The 24,963-nt window shown below is 41.5% G+C and overlaps 1 protein-coding gene across 9 annotated transcripts in view; it reads left to right on the top strand.

Moving 5' to 3' along the window:
* The window catches only part of INTS9 (integrator complex subunit 9), a 128,016-nt gene that overhangs the window by 41,063 nt on the left and 61,990 nt on the right, over positions 1-24,963 (top strand). For 3 of the 9 annotated variants that reach the window (XM_077943366.1, XM_077943362.1, XM_077943364.1), the window contains 5 exons: positions 6,267-6,327; positions 9,728-9,790; positions 16,981-17,120; positions 19,361-19,447; positions 21,799-21,897. In XM_077943366.1, the coding sequence (XP_077799492.1) occupies positions 17,038-17,120; positions 19,361-19,447; positions 21,799-21,897 (269 nt within the window). In that variant the 5' untranslated portion in view covers positions 6,267-6,327; positions 9,728-9,790; positions 16,981-17,037. The remainder of the gene's footprint in view (positions 1-6,266; positions 6,328-9,727; positions 9,791-16,980; positions 17,121-19,360; positions 19,448-21,798; positions 21,898-24,963) is intronic. The other 6 variants (XM_028852519.2, XM_015145082.3, XM_015145083.3 and 3 more) reach the window with 3 other exon arrangements.

The raw sequence follows: 24,963 nt of genomic DNA, 5'->3' as shown, positions 1-24,963 counted from the left end.
ATCCAGTCACTTCTCTTCAGTGCTGCTGTAGTCATTCCCGTCTTTTATAGGTATCATTACTAAAGCCTCCTCACCAGTTTCTTCAATTCTCATCTTGACCCTGTCTCAATCAAGCGTCATCTTTTTGGTGTGACTTTTTACTGGAAATCCTACAGATTTACAGAAAAGCTGCAAAAACAGTACAAGCAATTCCTAATTGCCTTTACCAGTTTATTGGCATTTTAACAAATTTGCTTTATCATTTCCTCTTGATATGTATACACATAATTTTTTTCTGACCCATTTGAGAGTGAGATGCAGGCATGATGCTCCTCACCCGTAAATGCTTGAGTGTATTTCCAAAGAGCAAGGACATCGTCTAACATAACCATGATACAAAAATCAAAATCAGAGAATTTACATTGATAGTATACCAGTGTCTAATCTGTATACCTTATACATATGTCTCCACTTTTGCCAATTCATAATTCACTATGAAACCCGTTATAGCAAGAGAGAGAAATGGTAATTTCTGGTCCAGGATCTCATCCAGATCCCATCCACGTTGTATTTAGCTGTCATTTCTTCAGACTCCTTTAATCTGGAAGACTTTCCCGGTCTGTGTTTTATGACCTTGAGGTTTTTAAGAGTATGGCCAATTATTTCATATAATGACTTTCAATTTGGGTTTGTCTGATGTTCCCTCGTGATTAGGTTGGGGTTATTGTTTTTCGTAGGAATACCGTGCTGATGATAGTATCTATTATCAGAAGGCACATGGTTCCGTTTTCCCCACAATCATCTTTTAGGAGCACAAATCTAATCTTATATTCCTTGTTTAAAACCTTTCAGTGGTTTTTCATTGCTCTTAGGACAAACACCACACTCATCTCAGTGTATCAGCCTTCACGCCTGCCCCTCCAGTACCTTCTTTATACTCTGCCTCTTGTTCTTTGTTTCCTTCTATTAAATAGTTTCAAAGAAATCTTCTGACTCCTTACTCAGAGCAGTCACATGTATTGTTTTTCCAGCTTGGAAGACTGTGTGAGATCATCCATGACTACAGTTTTGATATAGGAAGGACATAATGATGGCATTCTAGCTGGATGGGGACTGGGAGGGAGTGTCTTGGAATCTGCTCAAAGTTCCATGTGAATAAATGAATAACCTTCATGGAAGCTGTCCATGCCAAGGACTGGTGGTGAAAAGGACTGAAGGAACCTGCTGGGCTGTTCACCATGGAATACGACACAACCAGAAAAAAGGAACAAAATCATGCCCTTTGCAGTGACATGGATGCGGCTGGAGGCCATTATTCTTGGTGAATTAACATAAGAACAGAAAACCAAATTCTGTATGTTCTCACCTGTAAGTGGGAGCTAAACTTTTTCTAGTCCCTCAGGCCCTGCCCCCAGTTTCCCCTTGACTCTGCTCCTGTCCAGATCTCAACTCAGTCCTCGTGTCCCCAGGGAAATTTTTTGATGCTGCCTCCACTTGTCCCCATCAATTTGCATGCTGACTGGATTCGTGTGCCTCGCCTGCTTCCTCAGGAGGAGGGAGTATTTTGCTCACAGTCCTATCGCTGGCACCTAGTCCTGTCACCAACATCTTGACATACTAATAAAGATTCCTAAATCAGTGAGTGAAAAGATGAGCACCTCACTGACCTGCAACACCGCACCCTGTGATGAGGCTCTTCCCTGTTTCCTTCTTGAAAGACCTCCTCCACCTTCACTTCCTAACTCCTATTTTCTACTCTACCACCTCACTGCAAACTGTCAAAAGTGCACTTTCTGTGAACCCATGGCACCTCCTGTGTACCCCTGTCAGAGCTCTTATTTTATTCTGGTGTAATGACTCCCTATACTAGATTGCAAACTCCTAAAAGGAAAGGATTGTTTATTTACTATCATTCCAACACTTTGCACTGGGAATTAAGCTTGTTAGTATTTTTTGAATAAATGAATGAATGGACTCATGCCTCTTTCATTATTATTTTCTGATTGTAAAAGTAATACATTTCATACCTGGATGTGGTGGTATGTACCTGTAGTCCCAGCTACTTGGAAGGCTGAGACTTGAGCCCAGGAGTTTGAGTCTGCGGTGGGCTGTGATCTCACAAGTGCATTCCAGCTTGGGCGACAGAGTAAGACTCTGTCTTTAATAAAAATAAAAAAGAAATTGCAGGCCAGGCGTGGTGACTCACGCCTGTAATCCTAGCATTTTGGGAGTCCGAGACGGGCGGATCCTAAGGTCAGGAGATGGAGACCATCCTGGCTAAAGTGGTGAAACCCTATCTCTACTAAAAATACAAAAAATTAGCCGGGCGTGGTGGCGGGCGCCTGTAGTCCCAGCTACTCGGGAGGCTGAGGCAGGAGAATGGCAGGAATCCAGGAGGCAGAGCTTGCAGTGAGCCGAGATGGCGCCACAGCACTCCAGCCTGAGCGACAGAGCGAGACTCCGCCTCAAAAAAAAAAAAAAAGAAATTGTGTATAATGTTCAATCTTCTTTTCAGTATTTTCCTAGGCAATAGATTACTTGTCTAAGGTTATTTTGCTTTTAAGCATTAAAGTTCAACTGTGTAAACTTCGTAAATCTTTCCACAGAAATCTTAGAATAATTTACCTATTTTTCCAAAATAAACAATTACTTTAAAAATCTTTTTTTTTTTTTTTTTTTTTTTTTTTTTTTTTTTTTTTTGAGACGGAGTCTTGCTCTGTCTCCCAGGCTGGAGTGCAGTGGCCGGATCTCAGCTCACTAAAAGCTCCGCCTCCCGGGTTCACGCCATTCTCCTGCCTCAGCCTCCCAAGTAGCTGGGACTACAGGCGCCCGCCACCTCACCCGGCTAGTTTTTTCTATTTTTTTAGTAGAGACGGGGTTTCACCGTGTTAGCCAGGATGGTCTCGATTTCCTGACCTCGTGATCTGCCCGTCTCGGCCTCCCAAAGTGCTGGAATTACAGGCGTGAGCCACCGCGCCTGGCCCCTTTAAAAATCTTTTATACATTTTTTCGACTAAAAATTTTAATGGTATCCTTTTTTCCTAAGAAATGTTAGTAAAATAGCGGGTGCAAAGATGTGCTCTTCTACAATCTTTTTTTTTTTTTTTTTTGGGGCACCTTTACCTCCCATGTTTTATTAGATTGATTTCTTTCTTTTTTCTTTTTTTTTTTTAGATGGAATTTTGCTCTTTTTGCCCAGGCTGGAGTACAGTGGTGCCATCTTGGCTCACTGCAACCCCTGCTTCCCAGGTTCAAGTGATTTTCCTGCCTTGGCCTCTCAAGTAGCTGGGATTACAGGGAAGCACCACCATGCCCGTATAATTTTGTATTTTTAGTAGAGATGGGATTTCATCATGTTGGCCAGGCTGGTCTCGAACACCTGACCTCAGGTGATCCACCCACCTCTGCCTCCCAAAGTGCTGGGATTATAGGCGTGAGCCACCGTGCCTGGCCATTTTATTAGATTTCTGTGGAAAGATCTCTAGCTCCTTGTTTACAAAGTTTACACCATCGAACTTTGTAATCATTAAAAGCAAAAAACTAAGTCCCTTCCCCTTTGGTAACTTAAAATTTACTCTTTGTGGTTTATTCATTAACTCATTGGAACACAGTAAGCAAATATTTTCATCTCTATAGTCAGCATCCCTTTGCCATGTGGTGATGTATTTGCATCCCCTTGTCATTGGCACTATTGTTACAACGTGGTCATGATTTCCTTTCAGCATTCAGTCTCATCTACTAGCAGTGGCTCTAACCCAAAGTAACCACCCAGGTATAATAGATGGCTTTGATGTTATTAAAAAAATGTTTTCCAGGAGTGTAAACCACAACACCTGAAAATTTTGCTTGTTAAAAAATTAGTTATATTCTGATAAGCAACTTACTATTTCTAAACGTTTGTTGAGGACAGCTAACTGCATCTGTCATCTGATTTGTGTGGGTCTGATGGGGAACAGACAGAGTGTGTGTCCTTTGATCCAGTTATCTTTATAAAGGGAAGTAGATATTTACAACCTTGTTTTAGAGAGTTAACATGCATGAAATGAGAACAGTGTCCACATTGTCTTGTCATTACACTTTTATTGGAATACTTGCTTTCTTAATCTGATCTGATAGCAAATATATTTTTCAAGAAGTAAGAAGTCTTCAAAATATATGACTATGAAATGAGGTGGGAATTAAAACAACTAATGGTAATAGTATATTTTTCTGAAAAGTTAGAGCAGAAAACTCCCAGAGTTTATTTTTAAAACTTTTTTAAAAACTCCCAGAGTTTAAAAAAAAAAAAAAAAAGTTATCAGGTGTGATTTATACCAGTCAAATTTGATTCTCTCAGTAGTGATTTTCTTTTTTTGTTTTTTTTAGACAGGGTCTTGTTTCAAAACAAGATTCTACTTTGTTGCAGTGGCACGATCATGGCTTCCTGCAGCCTTGACCTCCTGGGCTCAAGTGATCCTTCCTCCTTGACCTCCCAAGTAGCTGAGACTACAAGCGTGTACCACCACAGCCTGCTAATTTTTTAATTTATTGTGAAGACAGGGTCTCACTATGATGCCCTGGCTGGGCTCAAACTCCTGGGTTCAAATGATCCTCCCACCTTGGCCTCCCAAAGTGCTGGGATTACAGGTGTGAGCCACTGCACCTGGCCTCCAGTAGTGATTTTCATTCTCTAATATACATCAGTATTCTCACTTTTGGATAAATAAAGGCAAAATGTAAACAGTTAATCTAGATAAAGGGTATGTGAGAGTCCATTGTATTCACATCCTTGCAACTTTTCTGTAAGTTTGGAATTAATGTCAAAATTATTTGCACCAACCTAATAATTAAAACTTAACCCCCACCCCCGGCTGTGTGCGGTGGCTCACGCCTGTAATCCCAGCAGTTTGGGAGGCCAAGGCGGGTGGATCATGAGGTCAGGAGATCGAGACCATCCTGGCTAACACGGTGAAACCCCGTCTCTACTAAAAATACAAAAAATTAGCCGGATGTGATGGCGGGCACCTGTACTTGGGAGGCTGAGGCAGGAGAATGGCGTGAACCCAAGAGGCGGAGGTTGCAGTGAGCCACGATTGCACCACTGCACTCCAGCCTGGGTGACAGAGCGAGATCCCGTCTCAAAAAACAATGACAACAACAACAACGAAAAACTTACCCCCACCCCCAATTCTCACTTTTTTCTGAAAGTAGATGCGTTTATATTTTATTCAGGTTTTTAACCATTTCTAAAAGATTGACAGATATTCACATATTTATGCTTTTATGTTGACTTTCATACCTATCTACTTACAGACTTAGCATCTGACCAAATTATTTTGAGAAGAGGAAGAGAGACCTTACAGATACTTGGTTTCTGATTCTTTTAGTCCCGCACCCTTACTTTGTCCTTAACTTTTGCATCACAGAAGATAATTTTGTAGTGAGTGCTGAAATCCTTTTGCCATCCAACTTGGAATCCTGATGGGCTTTTTCTTCACACATTACCTTGGTCATTACGCTTTTAATTTTACCAGCATACTGTTTTCTCTCCTGAGTTATTGGCACTTTCAGCTTGCATTATATTTCTTCTGGTCAACTAGTAGTACACAGTTAAATCTTTAGATTATTAGTAGTAAATGATTTTTTAATTCAGATTTTTAAAATGTAACATACACATGAAATTGACCTCATCTGCTAGAAGCTGTTCACTTTAGACATGGTGTCATTTTGTAACACTTGGGAAAACTAGCTTCATTCTCCAGAATTGGAAGCTCAAGTCACAGGTGACAGGTGACTAATCCACTTGTAAAGCTGTGAACCCAAAGCATGGATTGGACTGGAATTCGGGTATTCGTGTTTGTGGTGAATGCTGACGGGGAGATAGTAGGGCAGTGTTCTCATCAGAGCTCCTATTCGCATCTGTTTTTTCATCCGCAATAAGATGATGCCTGTTCTGCCCTGTCTAAGGACTGTGGCCAGACACATGGGAAAGAAGATGGGGTGATTGGACAACTATAAAAGCCTCTCATGTCTCATCTTTCTTTTTTCTTTATTATTCTGCATACGATTCTTTTAGTTTTTCCAATTTTCCGCCAAACTGTTTGACCTTTTAATATCCTATTGCCACATAATTTTTAAGCTTGATACAACATGGTTATTTCTCTTATATTTGATTGGTATTTAGGATAAGAACTACTACCAGTAATTTTAAACTGTTCTTAACTTTATGGAGACAGTACAGTTACCATGAAATCATTGAGGATTATAATCTATCTAGGTTAACTTAATCTTAATATTTTGTTTTGCAGTCCCAGGCTGTCCAGTCTTCCTGGCTGGTCCCTGAAGGATGGAAATGCTTTCTTGGACAAGGTAATATCTAAGACTACAAACTAAAGCATATCTATACACAGTGGAAAGTTATCTTCTCATACCAGAGCCACCCTGTAGTAGTGTGACTGATGGCTTTTTTTTTTCCCTCTCTGAAAAACCCCAATATCTATGCTGGGGTCTTCAGGACATGGTAGCTACTATTTTTAAGTGCCTTTTAGAGAATGTCACTGTTCTGATTCAGATCCATTTTGCTCATGTGTAGAAATTTAAGTACTTCTGCTGCAAATACCTTTTATCACCGCAGAAAGAAAACTGTTATTTCTAGAATTGCAATGAGTGTTTCAAAGACAAGGTTTTTTAAAGAATCAATCCAGTTCATTTTGTGATTGAAAAGAGTAAAACCTTTTTTAAAATAACTTTAAAATCCTCAAGTAGATGAGTTTTAAACTGCTTCTATGAAGGGTCAGATCAGGTAGGGCTTTGTAAAAAGCTTGGTTCTTTTTTGGGTAACAATAGGCCACAGAAGGTTACAGAAGGACAGTGGCATTGTCAGATTGGATCACTCTGGCCACTGTGTGGGGAATGGTCTGAGGAGCAGAGTGTTTGACTTCCCCGGCAGTGCCTTCGTGTGCAGGGGACAGTGCTCTTAGGTAAATTTGAGTAGAGGGTCTCCCACACTATGATCTGTGATCCCATTTCAGCCTGTCCTGATAGTCTAGAATGGATAATCTCTATAGATGATTTAAAAAAAAAAAAAAAAAAACAGTTCTAGGAATCTGGGATTTGGAGTTCTATTATGACTTTAATGACTGACTACACCTAAAATAAATGGCTTAAATTACTTCTTTCTCTTTGAGGCTATTAAATTTTTGACATTAGGTTATCTTTTCAGTAATTTCTTCCTCGGATCAATAGTTAGACAGTTATTTAATAAATGAAAGACTAAAGCTACCAAAAAATGTTCCAACTATAAGCTAGTCAAACTTTGTACTAAAATCAGAGGTATAGGAAGGTTAAAGACTGTAAAGCCCCCTCAGGCCACTTCTTAGTCCCCTAAATCATTCTTCCTTTCCTCAGTTTCACATTTGAAAAATTAAGAGTTTAAAGATGCTTAACATGATTCATCTAAATAAAGCATTTTCTCTTGTAATAGATACTATTAAATAAAGAGGTGTTCTTTTTACAGAATTAATTCCTGTAACTGCACTGTAGCCTCAAGTACAAGCCAAATGCATAATTTGAAACCAGATTTTCTTCAGAGCTGACTGTAAAATTATGTGACATTCAGAAACCTGTGCACCTGATTTCAGCCTGATTCTCCTGCTGGCTATAAATCATTGTTCCCTGCAAAAGGCTCTGAAGCATCCCATTACCAGCGCATTGTGAGCGAAATGACTTGCATGTGCATGTGGGAGTATTTCATTAGAAGGGAGTGGTGAATAAAATACAGTGACATTGTAAGTGTTTGGAATGGCAAATATGCTTCTGCAGGTCAGGAAGGATGAGAGCCTGCAAGGAGACTTCATCATATGCCCTGTCCTGAAATGTAGCATTATGGGGAAGAAGATTACATAGCCCATTTAAGGCCAGGCAAAGCTTTGAAATTTCCCATGATTTGTCTTTAATCATTTTTAACCTCATCCTAAGGGAGTGGGGAGTCTTCTCCCATTAAACATAATTGCTCATTTGTTTTTAGCTGGCAGGTACATTGTAATTAAGAAAAGTGTTCAGTCTCCTTTTGGCTCAGCCTGTCACTAGTTAAATGGTACTCATCTAAGGAGAGGAACCAGAGTGTATAGTGGAAGGCAAGGGGAGGAAATTGTCTATCAAGGTTCTGATATGAGACTTGTAACATTCAAAAGGACAGTACTATGTAGTCAGTGCCCTATTTTCAGATAAAGATTGAGAGTAAAATCATTCAGACTCCGATATGTAACTATAGATACATGTATATATAGATACGTATAATATATGTTGAGTGACTAATGGAAACATGATAGAACAAAATTACAAAAGTATCTTTCCCTTTCTGGAAAGAGCAAAGGAAACTGTCAACCACATTCTATCTTTTACTGGTTTCAGTGTGAAGTCATAGGTAGCTTTAACCTTGATGGTGCAAAAAATTCACTGTGGACTTCAGTTTAAAGTGTCAGTGAGAGGAGAAAGCATTAGTGGCCTTCAGGAGGCATCGTAGCAGACCCTATTGGTAGCCCACCCATATCTCTCGGACTTTGCTATTTCACTGTCGTCTGTCATAATTCCATCTGCCAGTGTCTGTATGGCTTTGCCTGAGAGTTTTTTTCCTGAGGCTGCACAAAATGCAGGAGTTGGTATATAAACATTTCAGCCCCATTGCTCCTCAGTGGGATAATTTGGAGCTGTCTGTGTTAGATCATTTCTGAGTTTCCCCATGGGGATAAGTTCCAGTTGCCCCAAGTTGTATGTGGCTCAGTGACAAAGCCATTATCTGTCACCTTCCTTTGCACTGATCACTTCTCTACTCTGTTTTCTCAGCACCTCCCATATGAACTACCTTCTGTCAAACTCTTTTCTCAGGGTCAGTCTGTGGGGGAAAGACAGGTTTATTAAATTTGGTGGGTCATGGGTGGGGTGAGAAGCTGGACTATATCTATTTATTTATACATATACTTTTTTCTTTTGAATAAATACATTTGGTTTATAATGCTAAATAAATGGTATGTTGTGCAAGGAAAAACGTTATATTCGTGGTGCTGGTGGTGGTTGTGGTGGAGGTGGAGGTGGCAGTGGTGGAGGTGGAGGTGGTGGTGGTAGTGATGGTGGAGGCAGTGGTGGTACTTGTGGTAGCGGAGGAGGTGGTGATGGTGGTAGTGCTGGTGGTGGATGCTGAATCCCTGTTTCAGGCTCTTGACCCTCCCTCCTTACGTCCCCCTTTCCTCCCAACCCTTGGTAGGTGGAGAAAAAGCCTTTAAACAGTTTATGTAGGGCCATGACTCCTAGCCTGACAGCATAACAGAATCACTGGAGGTGCTTGTTATAAACACACATTCCATGGCCTCATCCCCAGTTTCTGATCCCTTCAGTCTTAGATAGGGCCAGGGATCTTTTTTGTAATCCACGTCCCCACATAATTCTGGTGTTGCTAGTACAGTTTGCATACCTTATTTGGAAACCACTGGATTGTGGGTTATGGGAGCAGCACATACCCATGCATGGAAGAGGTTTCAAAAAATGTGCATTCAAGTCCTGAGTCTGCAACCAACCAGCATTTTACCCTTAGTAAGACACTTGGCCTGCCTGAGCCTAAACACAGGACAGTCGGCCTAATAACCTCCCAGCTTCCCTCCAACTCTAGTAGTCTATGATTCTTCGTGAAAAGTTTTGTTTGAGGAGTATATTTATTTGGTCCTATATGTACTGGGTATCTCTTCCTTGTGTTTTTCCTTTTCATTTCTTTTAGGAGCTAAAGGAGTGCTCGGGTCATGTATTTGTGGATTCTGTGCCTGAATTCTGTTTACCAGAGGTAAGATTAAGGTGAATCTTATTGTAGAAACAAACCTTATTATGTAATTGCTCAAAATGAAGTCAAGAAATAATTTTAAGAGGCTTAGCTTCCTGTTTTCAAGTTTAAATGAATCCGTTATTCCAGGCACATTGTTACACAGCCAAAATGTGATCATTTAGCAGCTTTTTATATTGTCTGTAAGTCATTTACGTCACTCTCTTCTTCCTATTTCCTGTTCTTTCTGTAATCCCCACTAATACTCCTACTAGGGCATGTTTTGAGCAAGGTAAGGAAATAACTCAAGCCTTTTAGTTTTATGATTCTGATGCCTGTGTGCTTAGGTTAGCCATATGTGTCCTGGTCTTGCTTTATGGTGGATAACTGACAATTGCTATTATTTAGCCAATGCCAGTAAACTGTAAAAATTCTTGCTGACTTGAAATACCATATTTAATATTGTTTGAAATTCATAGATTCTGAACTGAGTCATAGAAAACAGTTACTTATTATTATCATAGTGAGACTTATTGTTAGGGTGTGGGGCCAGTTTCATCCTTTCAAGGGAAACTAAGATCAGTTTCCGTTTGTTTTAAAGGCAGCTAATCTCAGCTGAGAGACCTAATCCCCAGAGTAGCCTAGATGCGGTTCTTAACAGACATGTGAAATGTGGAAAGCCGGAGCTGCTCGCAGGTTCATGAGAAGGTGCCATCCTCTTTTTTCCATATGCCCAGTGGATCACAGTACCTGTAGAAAATACTTCCACAAATTCAGGGCCAAAGAGAAAAAGAATTTGGAGTGCAGTTTCTCTTATTTTTGTTTTCTCTTCTTCCTTCTCTTTCCATTTCTACGCTTTGTTTAATATCCTGTAGATCAACATTTTTATCTCTCTTGGAAGTATGTGTATATGTCTTTGAGGGTACCAGAGCAAACAGAAAAAGAAACACAGACAAACGTGGTAATTGAAGTTGGCAGATAAGGGAGAAAGTTTGAGATTTAGTAGTAAGCCTAAAGCTGAAGGAATCCAAGAATCCAGAGCTCTCCCTCACCATTAACCAAAGTCATTTTGTCATCCTCATTTGTCACTTAGGAATTGGTAGGGCAGTTCACCATCTGTTTGAAGATTCCTGATCCTAGGTGCTACATTTGTTTTCAGTTGACCACGTGTGATACTGACTACTGCAACCTTCTGTTTATGGACACCACTGTAGAATTTATGAATTGGTGTTCCGGTGGCTTTCTGACTTACTCTTTAGGATACTCAGCTTTTAAATTAGACAGTTACCATTCCACAGTTCACTTTTGCCAAGCTAAAGGATTATTGATATATTTAGGGTTCTAGAGCCATATACATTTTTTCAGGCAAGATTTTAGGGCACAAATTAGTAATAGTCACTGTTTTAAGGTAGAGCCAGGCCTTGTATGATTGGAAAAAAAATGGGAGAGTAATGGAAGCAGGAGAGAGGCACTTATTATAGCCCAGTCTTCACTGACTTGTGGGTGAGCCACACAGCCAAGGTCCCAATCGTCATGAAATTTACAAACTAGTACAAATAGCTTATATATCTTTGTATCCCAGTACAGTACGCAACCAGTAAATGAGGGTTGTTTTGATTGAATTTATGGTCTGTAGAACCCCAAGTGTTGGTATACAACAGTTTTAAAGTTAGAGTAATCTTTACTGGATTCCATTGAGTGAACATATGTAAGTAAATATGTTAGTACAGTTGACCATTGAACAATATGAGTTTGAACTGGAAAAGTCCACTTACATGTGGAGTTTTTCATTATGACAATTTGAAAAAACTTGCAGATGAACTGCATAGTCGAGAAATAGCAAATTAAGAAAACGTTAGACATGTCATTAATTCATAAAGTATGTATAGACAGTAGTCTATTTTCTCATTTACCATCATAAAGTATACACAAATTTATTATAAAAAGAGAAATTTTTTTTTTTTTTTTTTTTTTTTGAGACAGAGTTTCACTCTGTCACCTAGGCTGGAGTACAGTGGCATAATCTTGGATCATTGCAACCTCAGCCTCCTGGGTTCAAGCGATTCTCCTGACTCAGCCTCCCAAGTAGCTGGGATTACAGGTGCCCACCACTATGCCCTGCTAATTTTTGTATTTTTAGTAGAGACAGGGTTTCACTATGTTGGCCAGGCTGATCTTAAACTCCTGACCTCGGGTGATCCACCCACCTTGGCCTCCCAAAGTGCTGGGATTACAGGCATGACCCACCACGCCCAGCCAATAATTTTTTTTCATTGGCTCTATTGCCCAGGCTGGAGTGCAGTAGTTCAATCTCAGCTCACTGCAACCTCCGCCTTCCTGGCTCAAGCCATCTTCCCACCTCAACCTCCCAAGTAGCTGGGACCACGGATGCACACAACCACACCCTGCTAATTTTGTATTTTTTGTAGAGAGGGGTTTTGCCTTGTTGTCCAAGCTGGTCTTGAACTCCTGAGCTCAAGCAATCTGCGTCAGCCTCCCAAAGTGCTGGAATTACAGGTTTGAGCCACCGCGCCCAGCTGAAAAAGTTAAAATTTATCAAAACTATGCACACCAACATTTACAGACCATACATGACACGATTTGCACTCGAAAGAAACATAAATGAGCATTAAGATTCAGTATTTAATCACATGCATAAAACTGTAGTACAGTCTATAACTTCATAGCCACCTCCTGTTACTGTTGTGGTGAGCTCAAGTGTCCGCTTAAAACACCATGTGATGCCAGTCATCTCCATGTGAGCCGTTCCCCTCTCCTATAAATTGCGTATTGCAGTAAAGAGTGATCTCTCACAATTCTCATGGATCTTGCGTCATGTTTAATGCAGTACCGTTAACCTTGAATAACACCCATACGAAGTGGGACCCATACGAAGTGCCGCTAGTGATGCTTGAAGTGCTCCCAAGAAGCAAAGAAAAGTCGTGGCATTACAAGGAAAAGTTGAAGTGCCTGATATGTAGATTGAAGTCTGCAGCTGACATTGCCCGCCATTTCGGGACAAATGAATCCAGCATAAGGACCATTGTAAAAAAGGACCATGTTAAAAAAAAAAAAAAAAAAAAGAAAAAGAAAAGAAAAACAAGAGAAAACACATGAAGCTGTCACTGTAGCTACACCAGCAGGCATGAAAACTTGTACTTCTTGTGAAATACATTTTTACCTCGTATTGAAAATGCAGCATTACGTGGGTGCAAGTCTGCTGTAAGAAAGGCATACCTATAGACTCTGATGTGATTCAAGAAAAAGTGAAATCATTGTATGACAACTTAAAGCAAAAGGAAAGCTTAAAAAAATGTCAAGATAACAGGAAAAGCAGCTTCCTCCAGCCAAGAGACACCAGACAAATTCCTAGATGCCATTAAGAAAATCACTGAGGAGAAAGACTATCTGCCTGAATGGGTTTTTAATGCAGATGAAAGTGTCCTAATCTGGGAGAAAATGTCACAAAAAAACATTTATTAGGAAGAGAAGTGAGTTCCAACACTTAAGGCAGGAAGGGATAGGCTAACTCTACTGTTTTGCGCAAATGCACTCGGGTTTTTTTGTTTGTTTATTTGTTTGTTTTTAATCAGGACTGCCTTTATCTATAAAGTGGCCAACCCCTGATCCCTGAAGGAAAAAGGTAAACACCAGTTGCCAGTCTTTGGCTTGTACAACAAGAAGGCCTGGACAGCGAGAACGGCTTTTCAGGATCGGTTTCACTGATGCTTTGTCCCTGAAGTCAAGAAGTACCTTGCCACTAAGGGACTGCATTTTAAAGTTCTTTCAGTATTGGACAATGCCTCTGGCCACCCATAATCCCATGAGTTCAACTCCAAAGGTGTCAGAGTGGTCTAATGCCCTAAACACACCATCACTAATTCAGCCTCTAGATCAGGAGGTCATAAGAACCTTTGAGCCTCATCACAGTACTCTGTGGAAAGGACTGTCAGCTCTATGGAAGAGGACCCCAATGGAACATCATGAAAGTCTGGAAGGATTACACCATTGAACCTGCCATCATTGTTATAGAAAGAGCTATGAAGCCTGAAACAATAAATAAATTCCTGCTAGAGAAAACTGTGTCCAGGTGTTGTACTTCACAGGATTTACAACAGAACCAGTCAAGGAACTTAAGAAAGAGATTGTGGCTATGACAAAAAAAAAAAAAAAAAAGTGGGAGGTGAAGCGTTTCAAGATATGGAACTTGGAGAAATTCAGGAGCCTATTAGCACACCAGAGGAGTTAACAGAAGATGACCTGACCAAGATGAGTGCTTCTGAACCAGTGCCAGATGATGAAGAAGACATAGAAGAAGCAGTGCTGGAAAACAAATTGACATTAGACAGTCAGGCAGAAGGGTTGCGATTATTCAAGACTGCTTTTGACTTCTTTTACAACTTAGATCCTTCTATGATATGGGCACAGAAACTAAAATGGTGGAAGAAGGGTTGATACCATATAGAAACATTTTTAGAGAAATGAAAACGTGAAAATGTCAAACAAATTATGACATATATCCGTAAGCACTCCGAGTGTGCTGGCTTCTCCTACCTTGCCTTCTACCTCCTACACTTCTTCCTCTCTGCCACCCAAGCCAACAAGACCAACCCCTCTTCCTCCTTCTCCTCAGTCTGTTTAATGTGAAGATGACAAAAATAAAGACCTCTATGATGATTCACTTCCACTTAATGGATAGTAAATGTATTTTCTTTTCCTTATGATTTTTTTTGTTTTTGAGATGGGGTCTCACTTTATTGCCCAGCCTGAAGTGTGATGGTACAATCATAATTCACTGCAGCCTCGACCTCCTGGGCTCAAGTGATCCTCCTGTCTCAGCCTCCGAGTAGATGGGACTACAGGTGTGCAGCACCATGCCTGGCTAATTGTTTAAACATTAGGTCTCACTACGTTAACCAGGCTGGTCTCAAACTCCTGGCCTCAAGCAGTCCTCCCACCTCAGCCCCGCAAAGTGCTGGGATTACAGGTATGAGCCACCACATCTGGCTCCTTATGATTTTCTTAATAACGTTTTCTTTTCTCTAGCTTATTTTATTGTAAGAATATAGTATATAGTGTATATGCGAAGTATGTGTTAGTTATGTTATTAGGAAGGCTTCTAGTCAACAGTAGGCTATTAATAGTTAAGTTTGAGGGGAGTCAAAAGTTATTTTCAACTGTCCAGGGGGTCAGCACCCCTAACCGCTGTGTTGGTCAAGAGTTACATGTATATAAATGTGGTTTGGAATTTAAATTTCTCAGAGGAAAAATGTTTTATGTCAGCATACATTTTTTATATATACCAACAGAATAATTTTTTATTTTTTTAATTCTAGACTCTGTGGGCTGGTTCTTAGACATTAAAGAGAAATTTCAAGTTTTCTCACCCAGTTTCTGTATACATGAGGACTGGTGGCGATGGTTTTCAGCTTTATTGTTGCTTCAGTGTGATTCGCATTGTTTTCTTCTGGATCTATCACTGTGCTACTCCGTCTTAATTTCCCTATTTATTTAAAAATGATGCTAGGGAGGTAGTGGAGAGTAGGACCAGCAAAGAGTTATATGGTCCTTCATGAGGAGGACACTGTCTTGCAAGGGCAGTGCACAACTTGGGGTGAAGGTTAGGATGGGTTGGCTGTTCATTAGGCATGGTGTTCACACAGACAGCAGTACCCTGGCACTGAGTAGTTTATGAGCTCTGCTGGCATCCTATCCTTGGGGGCCAATGCTGCCTGGCATCTTTATTAAATTACTCATTTTGTTTGTAAAGTTACTCAACTGAAAAATACCCATAGCCAGAATGGCACCCTGCCTCTCTTCATCTGCTTGTGTCACATCATCCTTCTTATTTCTTCTTCGTGGGGATGTATTATCTCAAGGACCCACCTCTTAACCGAGTCACTTGCTTTTCCTTAGTGCACCGTACATTTCCCAGAGTTATGGGAAATGTACCTCCACGGCGGAGGGCCCTGTGAGTGACGGGTTGTCTCTGAACCACGGTGTTTCACTTCTCCCAGAACATGCCACTAATAAAGCTGCATTCCTTCAACAGAAGCACACCAAGGCTTGTTAAGTACTGGCTGCCACAGGTGGGAGGGGACAGAGGAGTCACACAGGACAAAGTGCTACTTTGAGGTGTTGTGTATAGATTGTGAACTGTCATAAGAGTTACACATACAGACCAGGCTTGGTGGCTTGCTGTAATCCCACCACTTTGGGAGACTGAGGCAGCCGGATCACTTGAGGTCAGGAGTTTGAGACCAGCTTAGCCAACGTGGCGAAACCCCATCTCTACTAAAAATACAAAAATTAGCCAGGCGTGGTAGGGCACATCTGTAATCCCAGCTACTCTGTCTCAAAAAGAAATAAAAATTTAAAAATTGAGTTACACATACAATACTTTGGGAGTTCTGAGGAAGTTGTGGTTTCTATCTTGTGAGCAAATCAGGAAGACCTAGTGGAAGAAGAGAATTGCGCCTTGACAGACTGGTAGGACTTAAATATATGGAAGAATTTTAGGTGTTTTCCTAAAATTTACCCAAACTTGGATAGCCTTTTCCCTCACCTGCTAACCTGTCTTTTCTCCCTTTTTACATGACCTTAGTGATGAACTTCAAAGCGCAGATCTGGGGTTAAGATTAGGATGGAAGATGAAAAGATAATTTCCTTTCATGACTGCCACTCTGCTTTTTTGGAGAGCTCTATAACCAGCACTAAACTAACAAAAGTTACCTCAAAAGAAAAACCAAAACAATTGTCTCTCCATCTGGCTTTTGAAGAGCTGGTTTCTGTGTGCTGCGTCCCCATTGCCCATTAATCTGTAGCAGTGGGGTGTTGTGTTCTAGTGTATGCTTGCAGCCTATATGCTGCTCTCTCTGCTTCCAGTTACCTGGTTTCACTTGCCTGGCAGCAGCTGCCGAAGGGTCCTGCTGTCATTTAACCTCATAAGTCTAATTCAGAAGAATTCTGTTCTAGTAAAATCAGAGTGCTGCCTCTGGGCTGGCTGTGTTCTCATTGCTGGCCATCCTGTCCTGCTACTTAATGTCAGTGTAGAAAACCTCTTCAAATGAGAGAATGGCAGTGTTGCAGGGAAAGCCATTGTTATTCTGCAATACAGAAACTACTTCTCTGCATTCTGACAACATCGTTTTTTAGTCACATCATATTGATCGATCCCTGAACAGATATATATCATTCCCTCCCTTTCTTTTCAGACCGAGCTAATAGATCTGTCTACGGTAGATGTGATTCTCATCTCTAACTATCACTGTATGATGGCGCTGCCATACATCACCGAGCACACTGGCTTCACGGGCACAGTGTATGCCACGGAACCGACCGTCCAGATCGGCAGGTGAGAGGGTTGATTCTGATCCCGCTAGGATGTGGCTACGGAGCTCCTCCTTCAGTGACGACGCTGTCACAGTATTATACCAGAGCTGGTGGTTACTTCCTTCTGAACAACTAACCCAAAGAACAGGCAGGAGTAGACGACTCTCTAGATGAGGAATGTTCATTGGAAATGCCTAAGGATTGATGGTGCAAGTAGCCTTGTTGGTCTTTTTCTTATAAATTAATTGGAAGGAGTTCATGGAGACAGCTGTACAGAGGATACTAATTAGGGGAGGTAATGTTTAGGAAGATGCCACAAAGATGCAAGGCAGAGGGCTTCAAAGAGAAAAAGTGTAGCATCTTTAAGAAGACATTTTATTGCTTTGCTTTCAAAAATTCCCCCTTTTGTGGTTTGTTGTAGACTATAAATGGAGACAGCTTGTAGAAAATATAGGATAGATAAGTAAATAGATGGTTAAGTTGTCTCTGCTGTTGATGGAGTGAAACTGAGCAATCTAGGAGTAAAACTGCAGTTTTCCTTTGACTCTAAGAAGCCTCTGCCATCCCTTTCTCTGCCCCCTACTAAGCCTTTGTGACACGGGTGGTTACCACAAGTAACCATAGTATCATTTAGTGAGAAATTAGGTAAAGAAAATTACTCCAGAAAAAAAAAATTGTCAATTTATTTTTTTGAAAGAATAAGAATGGTATAAGTTGAAACTGTCAGGTCCCAAAATGTGAGACTTAAGAATTGCTGTAGACTCCTAGGTTGGATTCTAGAGTCTTATAGATGAAATAATGTGTTTTCTTGTTTTTATGTCAAACCATATTACCTGCACTGTGTATGTAACCATAAGGTTGCTGAGAAAGGGCTCTCATAGGAAAGTAAAACACTCAAAGTGATGCATCAATTTCAATTGAGAGGATAAGCTAAAAGACTAGCCTCTAGTCTGGAAAAGTTAAAGCAGTGAGGATCAGCACACCATACTGTTCCTATGAAAGCTACATCCAGGACACCAGTGAGCTGGAATCACAGGTCTTGAGATGTTGAAACTAGCACTCTTCCTTCAAGATGGAAGGAGGAGATGGTATTAGGCCAAATAAATAAATGAGAATGAAATGAAGTTGTTTAGCTTTCAAATACTAATACATTAATGGCTTAACAGTATGTATATGTTAGCTTGGAGGGGATTTAAGTCAATACGTATCACCAGTATTAGATTAGGAATGAGGATTCAAGGTGTTAAATCCATTTCTAGCTTTGTGGTCATCCTCTGGCCATCAAGAATTCCCGCAGTTCTCTGTCCTGTGAATCCCCAAAGCCTGTGTACCTTGATCCAACTGATAGCGCAGCATTTCTTAGATTCCTCATCCCTGGTTCTGTGGTACTCCAGCTCATCTCAGAGAGAGCTAGCCTTCTGCATTTAGCAGCCTACTCCATTTGTCCTTGGAGTATTCTTCCAGATGGAATTTTGCTAATTCCTAAAACATGTCAAGAAAACTTATTTTATCCATTTAAAATGTTCATTTAGGCCGGCCGTGGTGGCTCACGCCTGTAATCCCAGCACTTTGAGAGGCCGAGAGAGGTGGATTCGCCTGAGGTCAGGAGTTCGAGACCAACCTGGCCAACACAGTGAAACCCTGTCTCTACTAAAAATACAAAAAATTAGCTCTGTGTGGTGGCAGGTGCCTGTAATCCCAGCTACTCGGGTGGCTGAGGCAGGAGAATCGCTTGAACCCAGGAGGCGGAGGTTGCAATGAGCTGAGATTGTGCCATTGCACTCCAGCCTAGGCAACAAGAGTGAAACTCAGTCTCAAAAAAAAAAAAGTTCATTTAATATTGTAATTAAAAAAAAAAAAAATCCTGCCCATTCCCTGCTGTGTCACCAAAATTAGATACTTGACAGTCATTTAACTTCTCCCTATGTATTTTTAGTAACATAAAGGTAGAGATCTTAGAGTGAGAGTTAAAACAGGCTTGTGTATTTCTATGTTTAGAGACAAGAAACGGGCCAGGCTTGTTTTAAAGGTGAATTAAATTATTTAAGTTCAGGATTTTTAGCACGGAAATGCAATAAGAGAGTGAGGATTTTGTTTAACTTAATATCAACTGGTGATCAAGTTTATGTGCAGCAGAGAGGAAGATGATGATGAGATGGTGTAGGAGGAGGTGGGCAAGTCATTTCTCCTGGCCAACTGTTAGAGTAGGGTGTTTCTCTAATTTTTTAATGGGTGTTCCTCACTTTTTTTCTTTAAACTCAGGCTTCTCATGGAAGAGCTGGTGAATTTCATTGAAAGAGTGCCAAAGGCTCAGTCTGCCTCCTTGTGGAAGAATAAGGACATTCAGAGGTGAGGAACAGACCACTCTCTTCCCAGAGACTATAGCACCAGGTGCTTTGCAAAGCAGTCTCATTTGATTTCTTCTTCTATGCTTAAACAATGATTTGGTTATATTAAAGATTCTCTTTTTCCTAATACATGAAAGGGTTACATTTGATTCAACCAATGTTTTCTGAGAGGCAACTATGTGCAAGGTGCTATGCTGGGTACTGGAGTTTTTAGGAACAATTGGCTCTGTCCATGAGGTGCTCAAAGTTTAATGGAAAATCAGATAACTCAGGTCAGTTACAGTTTGCATGGCATGTCTTAGAAGAGATGTTTGCCAGCTAGGCGCGGTGGCTCACGCTTGTAATCCCAGCACTTTGGGAGGCCGAGATGGGCAGATCACCTGAGTTTGGGAGTTTGAGACCAGCCTGACCAACATGGAGAAACCCCGTCTCTATGAAAAATACAAAAAAATTAGCCGGGTGGTAGCGCATGCCTGTAATCACAGCTATTCGGGAGGCTGAGGCAGGAGAACTGCTTGAACCCGGAAGGCAGAGGTTTCAGTGAGCCGAGATTGTGCCATTGTGCTACAGCCTGGGCAGCAAGAGTGAAACTCCATCTCAAACAAACAAACAAAAAAAAGATGTTTACCCACAGTGCTGTAGGCACTCAGAAACTGAAGAACCCTGCTTAGGGAGGCTGAGAAGGACATTCCTTAGGAGATGACAGTTGAGATGGGTCTTGGAAGAAGAAATGGACTTGTCCCTATTGCAGAGGTTGAGAAGAGAAGTCCAGGCACGGTGTCATGGGACATAGTATATTCAGGAAACAGTGAGATGTTCAGTGTGGATTAGGGTGAGTAGAGAGATGAGAGGTGCAAGTAAAGGGGTGAGTTGGAGCAAGAGAATGAAGATTCTCATATGTGAAACTTGAGTTTTACATTGTTGAGAGTGTGAACTTGGCCAGTGAAGGTTTATAAAGGAGGCAGATGACCACATTTGTTTTGGGGAAGGTAACTCTGGAAGTAGCATAAAGGATGGACGGGAATGCAGAGACAGGCAGGAGGACCAGCAGTGTGACTGCTGAAATCCAGGGGAGATGACAAAGCCTTGAACTAAGGCAGTATCTGTGAGCATGAAGCTGAAGTCTAACTTCAAAGGAATTTCTGAGATAGAATTAAAAAGAACTGGTAAGAGCTGTAAAAGAGGCTGTAAGTAATTAAGAAGGTAAGAGGAGAGCTGAATGGAAGCCAAGGGACAAGGAAGTTTCAGAAAATATAGGTTGTTGTTGGTCTCAGATGCTGCAGGAATATCAAGTAAAATGGAGATGAGGCCCTTGACTATAGGAATGGGAAAGTCCTTAACAATCCCAAAGAGGTGAGTTGCCGTAGAGTGCTAGGTCCAGGAACCAGGCTGTAAGAGATGAAGTAAGGAGAAATATGGTAGAAGCAGCAGCTTAATTTCACTTCCATGCTCTCTTACTTAAATTGGCAACAGAGTACCCCCGTGGATGTTAACACACTGGGCTTTCTCTAACCATAGCAATTGTGCCTTCACCTCCAGGCCCTGCAGCAGCCCCACCTTCTGATGGTGGCATCACATCTGGAGTAAAAACTAGTCTTTTGATTTCTTGTTTTCTTTTTCTTTTTCTTTTATTTATTTATTTTTTTTTTTTTTTTTGAGACGGAGTCTCACTTTGTCGCCCAGGCTGGAGTGCAGTGGTGCAGTCTTGGCTCACTGCAACCTCTGCCTCCAGGGTTCAAGCGATTCTCCTGCCTCAGGCTCCCAAGTAGCTGGGACTACAGGTGCATGCCACCACGCCCAACTAATTTTCGTAATTTTAGTAGAGATGGGGTTTCACCATGTTGGCCGGAATGGTCTTGATCTCTTGACCTCTCAATCCAGCCACCTCGGCCTCCCAAAGTGCTGGGATTATAGGTGTGAGTCACTGCACCCGGCATAGTCTTATAATTTCTTAGGCAGTTTATATTCCATATGCTCCTACCCAAGTCCACTTTTTTCCAGTTGGCACTGGTTTCTCTTTCCCTCTAGATCAGCGATTTGTAGTCATCTGCTTATTTCAACATTAGAATGTCTTAGTTTTTGCAGATCTTCTTTTGATTAGAGTATAAATACGTAGCTAGAGGAATACACTTTTTCTATAGTGACTATTTCAGAGCCTGAGCATTAGTCTCCTCCGTGCATCCCTTTGTACACATGTTATTTATTTTACTTATGTAACACTTGTTGTGTGCCAGGCACTCTTCTAAATGTGTTGTTTAATTTATGTATTCCTTTAATAAATAGGTAGGTAAGTAGTCGTGTTACTACATTTTTTTTTTTTTTTCTGAGATGAAGTTTCTGTCTGTCTTCCAGGCTGGAGTGCAGTGGTGTGATCTCCGCTCACTGCAACCCCTGCCTCCCAAGGTTCAAGCAATTCTTCTGCCTCAGCCTCCCGAGTAGCTGGGACTACAGGTGCGTGCCACCATGCCCGGCTAATTTTTGTTTTTTAGTAGAGATGGGGTTTCACCATATTGGCCAGGCTGGTCTCAAACTTATGACCTCGTGATCTGCCCACCTCAGCCTCACAAAGTGTTGGGATTACAGATGTGAACCACCACACCCAGCCAGTGTTATTACTTTTTTACAGGAGAGAAAACTGATACAGAGAGATTAAGTAACTTGTCCAAGGTTACACAGCTAGTGAGTGGCAAGATTTGCATTCGAACCCAGCCAGCCAGCTAGCCTGGCTGCAGGGTCCATGCTCCTAACCCATCTGCTGGGCCACCTCTTGTGCACACACACATGCCTCTTCTCACATGCATGTGAGCCGCTTCTTGTGTCAGGGGATGAGAAGGTAGGCTTATCTGTGCACATTTTCTCCTGCGTTTTAAGGATTTTCTGAATGTCCATTTCCTTGTTTGGGGATGTATAGTGTGGGCGTGGCTTCACATTAGGAAGCATTTTCTGGACATGTGCATATATAAGTCTTCGGAGTGTATGTGAATGGCCTCCTTGATCTGACTGCCCTGGTGCAGTACCGCATTCTTGTTCCCAGCTCCCTTTTCTCTTTTCCTCAGTTCTGATAACCTCCCTTCTTTTGTTTTCATCTCCCGTGTGCCCACTGGACTGGACAGGACCCCAGTTCCCTACATCTCCCTCTCAGAAACCTCAGGACTTTGTTTTCTTTCCCATGGAACATGCATGCTCTGACCTCCCTTCTTCCTCTTAAATATAAACCATTTATAGTGTTTTGCTGCAAATAATTTTGGCACACCACAAATAGTGTTCAAAAGTCAGTATTTCTTGGCCAGGTGCAGTGACTCAGGCCTGTAATCCCAGCATTTTGGGAGACCGATGCAGGCAGATCACTTGAGGTCAGGAGTTCCAAGACCAGCCTGGCCACTATGGTAAAACCCCGTCTCTACCAAAAATACAAAAAAAATTAGCCAGGCATAGTGGCGGACACCTGTAGTCCCAGCTCCTCAGAAGGCTGAGGCAGAAGAATCGCTTGAACTTGCGAGGCAGAGGTTGCAGTAAGCTGAGATCACGCCACTGCACTCCAGCCTGGGGGACAGAGTGAGGACTCTGTCTAAAAAAAAAAAAAAAGGCAGTATTTCCTGACTCCCAAATCTTGGGCAAAGTCTTAGGAAGCCCCAAATCCTTACTTCACCTTTTCTCTTGTGACCTTGGACACAATCCTCGGCCATTTTTTCTTTGCCTCCTATTTGGCCACACAAAAGAAGTGCCACCTACATTAGGGAGAGTATGAATGAGGCTAAAGGAGGAGAAGGCTAGGGAGGGGCCTGAAAGGTATTTCCTAAGATGCACAAGAAATCTCCCTTTCTAAAAGTTTTTTCATTTTAAGTTCTGGGATATGCGTGTAGGACATGCAGGTTTGTTACATAGGTAAACATGTGCCATGGTGGTTTGCTGCACCTGTCAACCAGTCACCTAGGTAGTAAGCCCCGTATGCATTAGCTGTTTATCCCAATGCTCTCTCTCCCCATTCCGCCCTCCCTGAGAGGCCCCAATGTGTGTTGTTCCCCTGCCTGTGTCCATGTGTTCTCATTGTTTAGCTCCCACTTAAAAGTGAGAACATGCAGTGTTTGGTTTTCTGTTCCTCAGTTTGCTGAGGATAATGGCTTCAGTTCCATCTATGTCCCTGCAACACACATGATCTCATTCCTTTTTATGGCTGCATAGTATTCCATGGTATATAGGTACCACATTTTTTTAATCCAGTCTATCACCGATGGCCATTTTGGCTGATTCCGTGTCTTTGCTATTGTGAATAGGGCTGCAGTGAACATACACTTGCATGTATCTTTATAATAGAATGGAAATCGCCCTTTTAAAAGAAGCTGCTAGTTGAACTGTGGGCAAAAATCAGAAACTGTTGAGACTAACTTGGTGGAGGAGCAAGGAGAGTAGTAACTTGCACTTTTGGAGAAGGCCGTCTTTGATTCTCACCCTGGCCAAGGATTGTGCTTTGATTTTTGAGCATGACAGCATGAGATGAGCCATAGTTATTGGTAGAGAAAGGGAAGAGTCTAATTATTGGAAAATATACTGAGGTGTGAAAGAGACACTCCATAGCTGTGTTCTCTTTTTCTCCTAGATAAATTCAGCATAAATATTAGAAGTGGTGGAAGAATTTGAAGAGCTATTTTTTTTTTTTTTTAATTTTTTGAGACAGGGTCTCTGTCACCCAGACTGGAGTACAGTGGTGCAATGTCGGCTCACTGCAGCCTCCACCTCCCAGGGTTCAAGCGATTATCCCTCATCAATTTGCTGACTAACTGGGACTAAAGGTGCACACCTCCATGCTCACTAATTTTTGTATTTTTTGGGTTTCACCATGTTGGCCAGGTTGGTCTCAAACTCAAGTGATCCGCCTACCTCAGCCTGCCAAAGTGCTGGGATTATAGGCATGAGCCACTGTGCTTGGCCATAAGATCTATTTATTCTTTAATTGGCATCAAGCGAAAGAGTTCTTTTGAAATATTCACCTAGAATTTAATCTTGGACCAGAGTTCTAAAAGTGCTGCATTTGGACAATGTTTGTGCTAAGGGATTTACATCACCTTTAGATTTCTCTCTATCACAAGCTAGTTGATATCTAGCGTCCCAAACTACTGTGGCATGCTACATTGACAAACGCTATTTTTTGCTATCTAGTTCACCAAAATTTTTCCCATTATGTAGGCTGTATCTTCTCTTTATGTTTTCATTCTTTTTGTTGTTGTTGTTGTTGTTGTTATTTTCTTCATTCTTGCGCTTTGCCTGTCCAGGTCTTCCAAAGTAGGGATCACAGGTCCACATGCCTACAGGGCTGAGGAAGGTACACACCGGAGTGAGATGGGCTGGTGGAAAATGTGGACCAGTGACCACACCCCTCTATAGGGGCAGCTGACTTGCAACTCCAGCAGATCGTGGCCATATGGGAATGTGAGCCCACAGTTGCCAAGCCTTCCTTAGAACTCAAAGTCTAGATGTTGTAAATGTGACTTTTAAAAAATCTTTTTAGAAATGTTGGCT

The sequence above is a fragment of the Macaca mulatta genome, chromosome 8, assembly GCF_049350105.2.
Source record: "Macaca mulatta isolate MMU2019108-1 chromosome 8, T2T-MMU8v2.0, whole genome shotgun sequence".
NCBI classification, from domain to species: Eukaryota; Metazoa; Chordata; class Mammalia; order Primates; family Cercopithecidae; genus Macaca; species Macaca mulatta.
The sequence above is the reverse complement of the archived record's forward strand: the minus strand, read 5'-3'. Positions and strand labels throughout refer to the sequence as shown.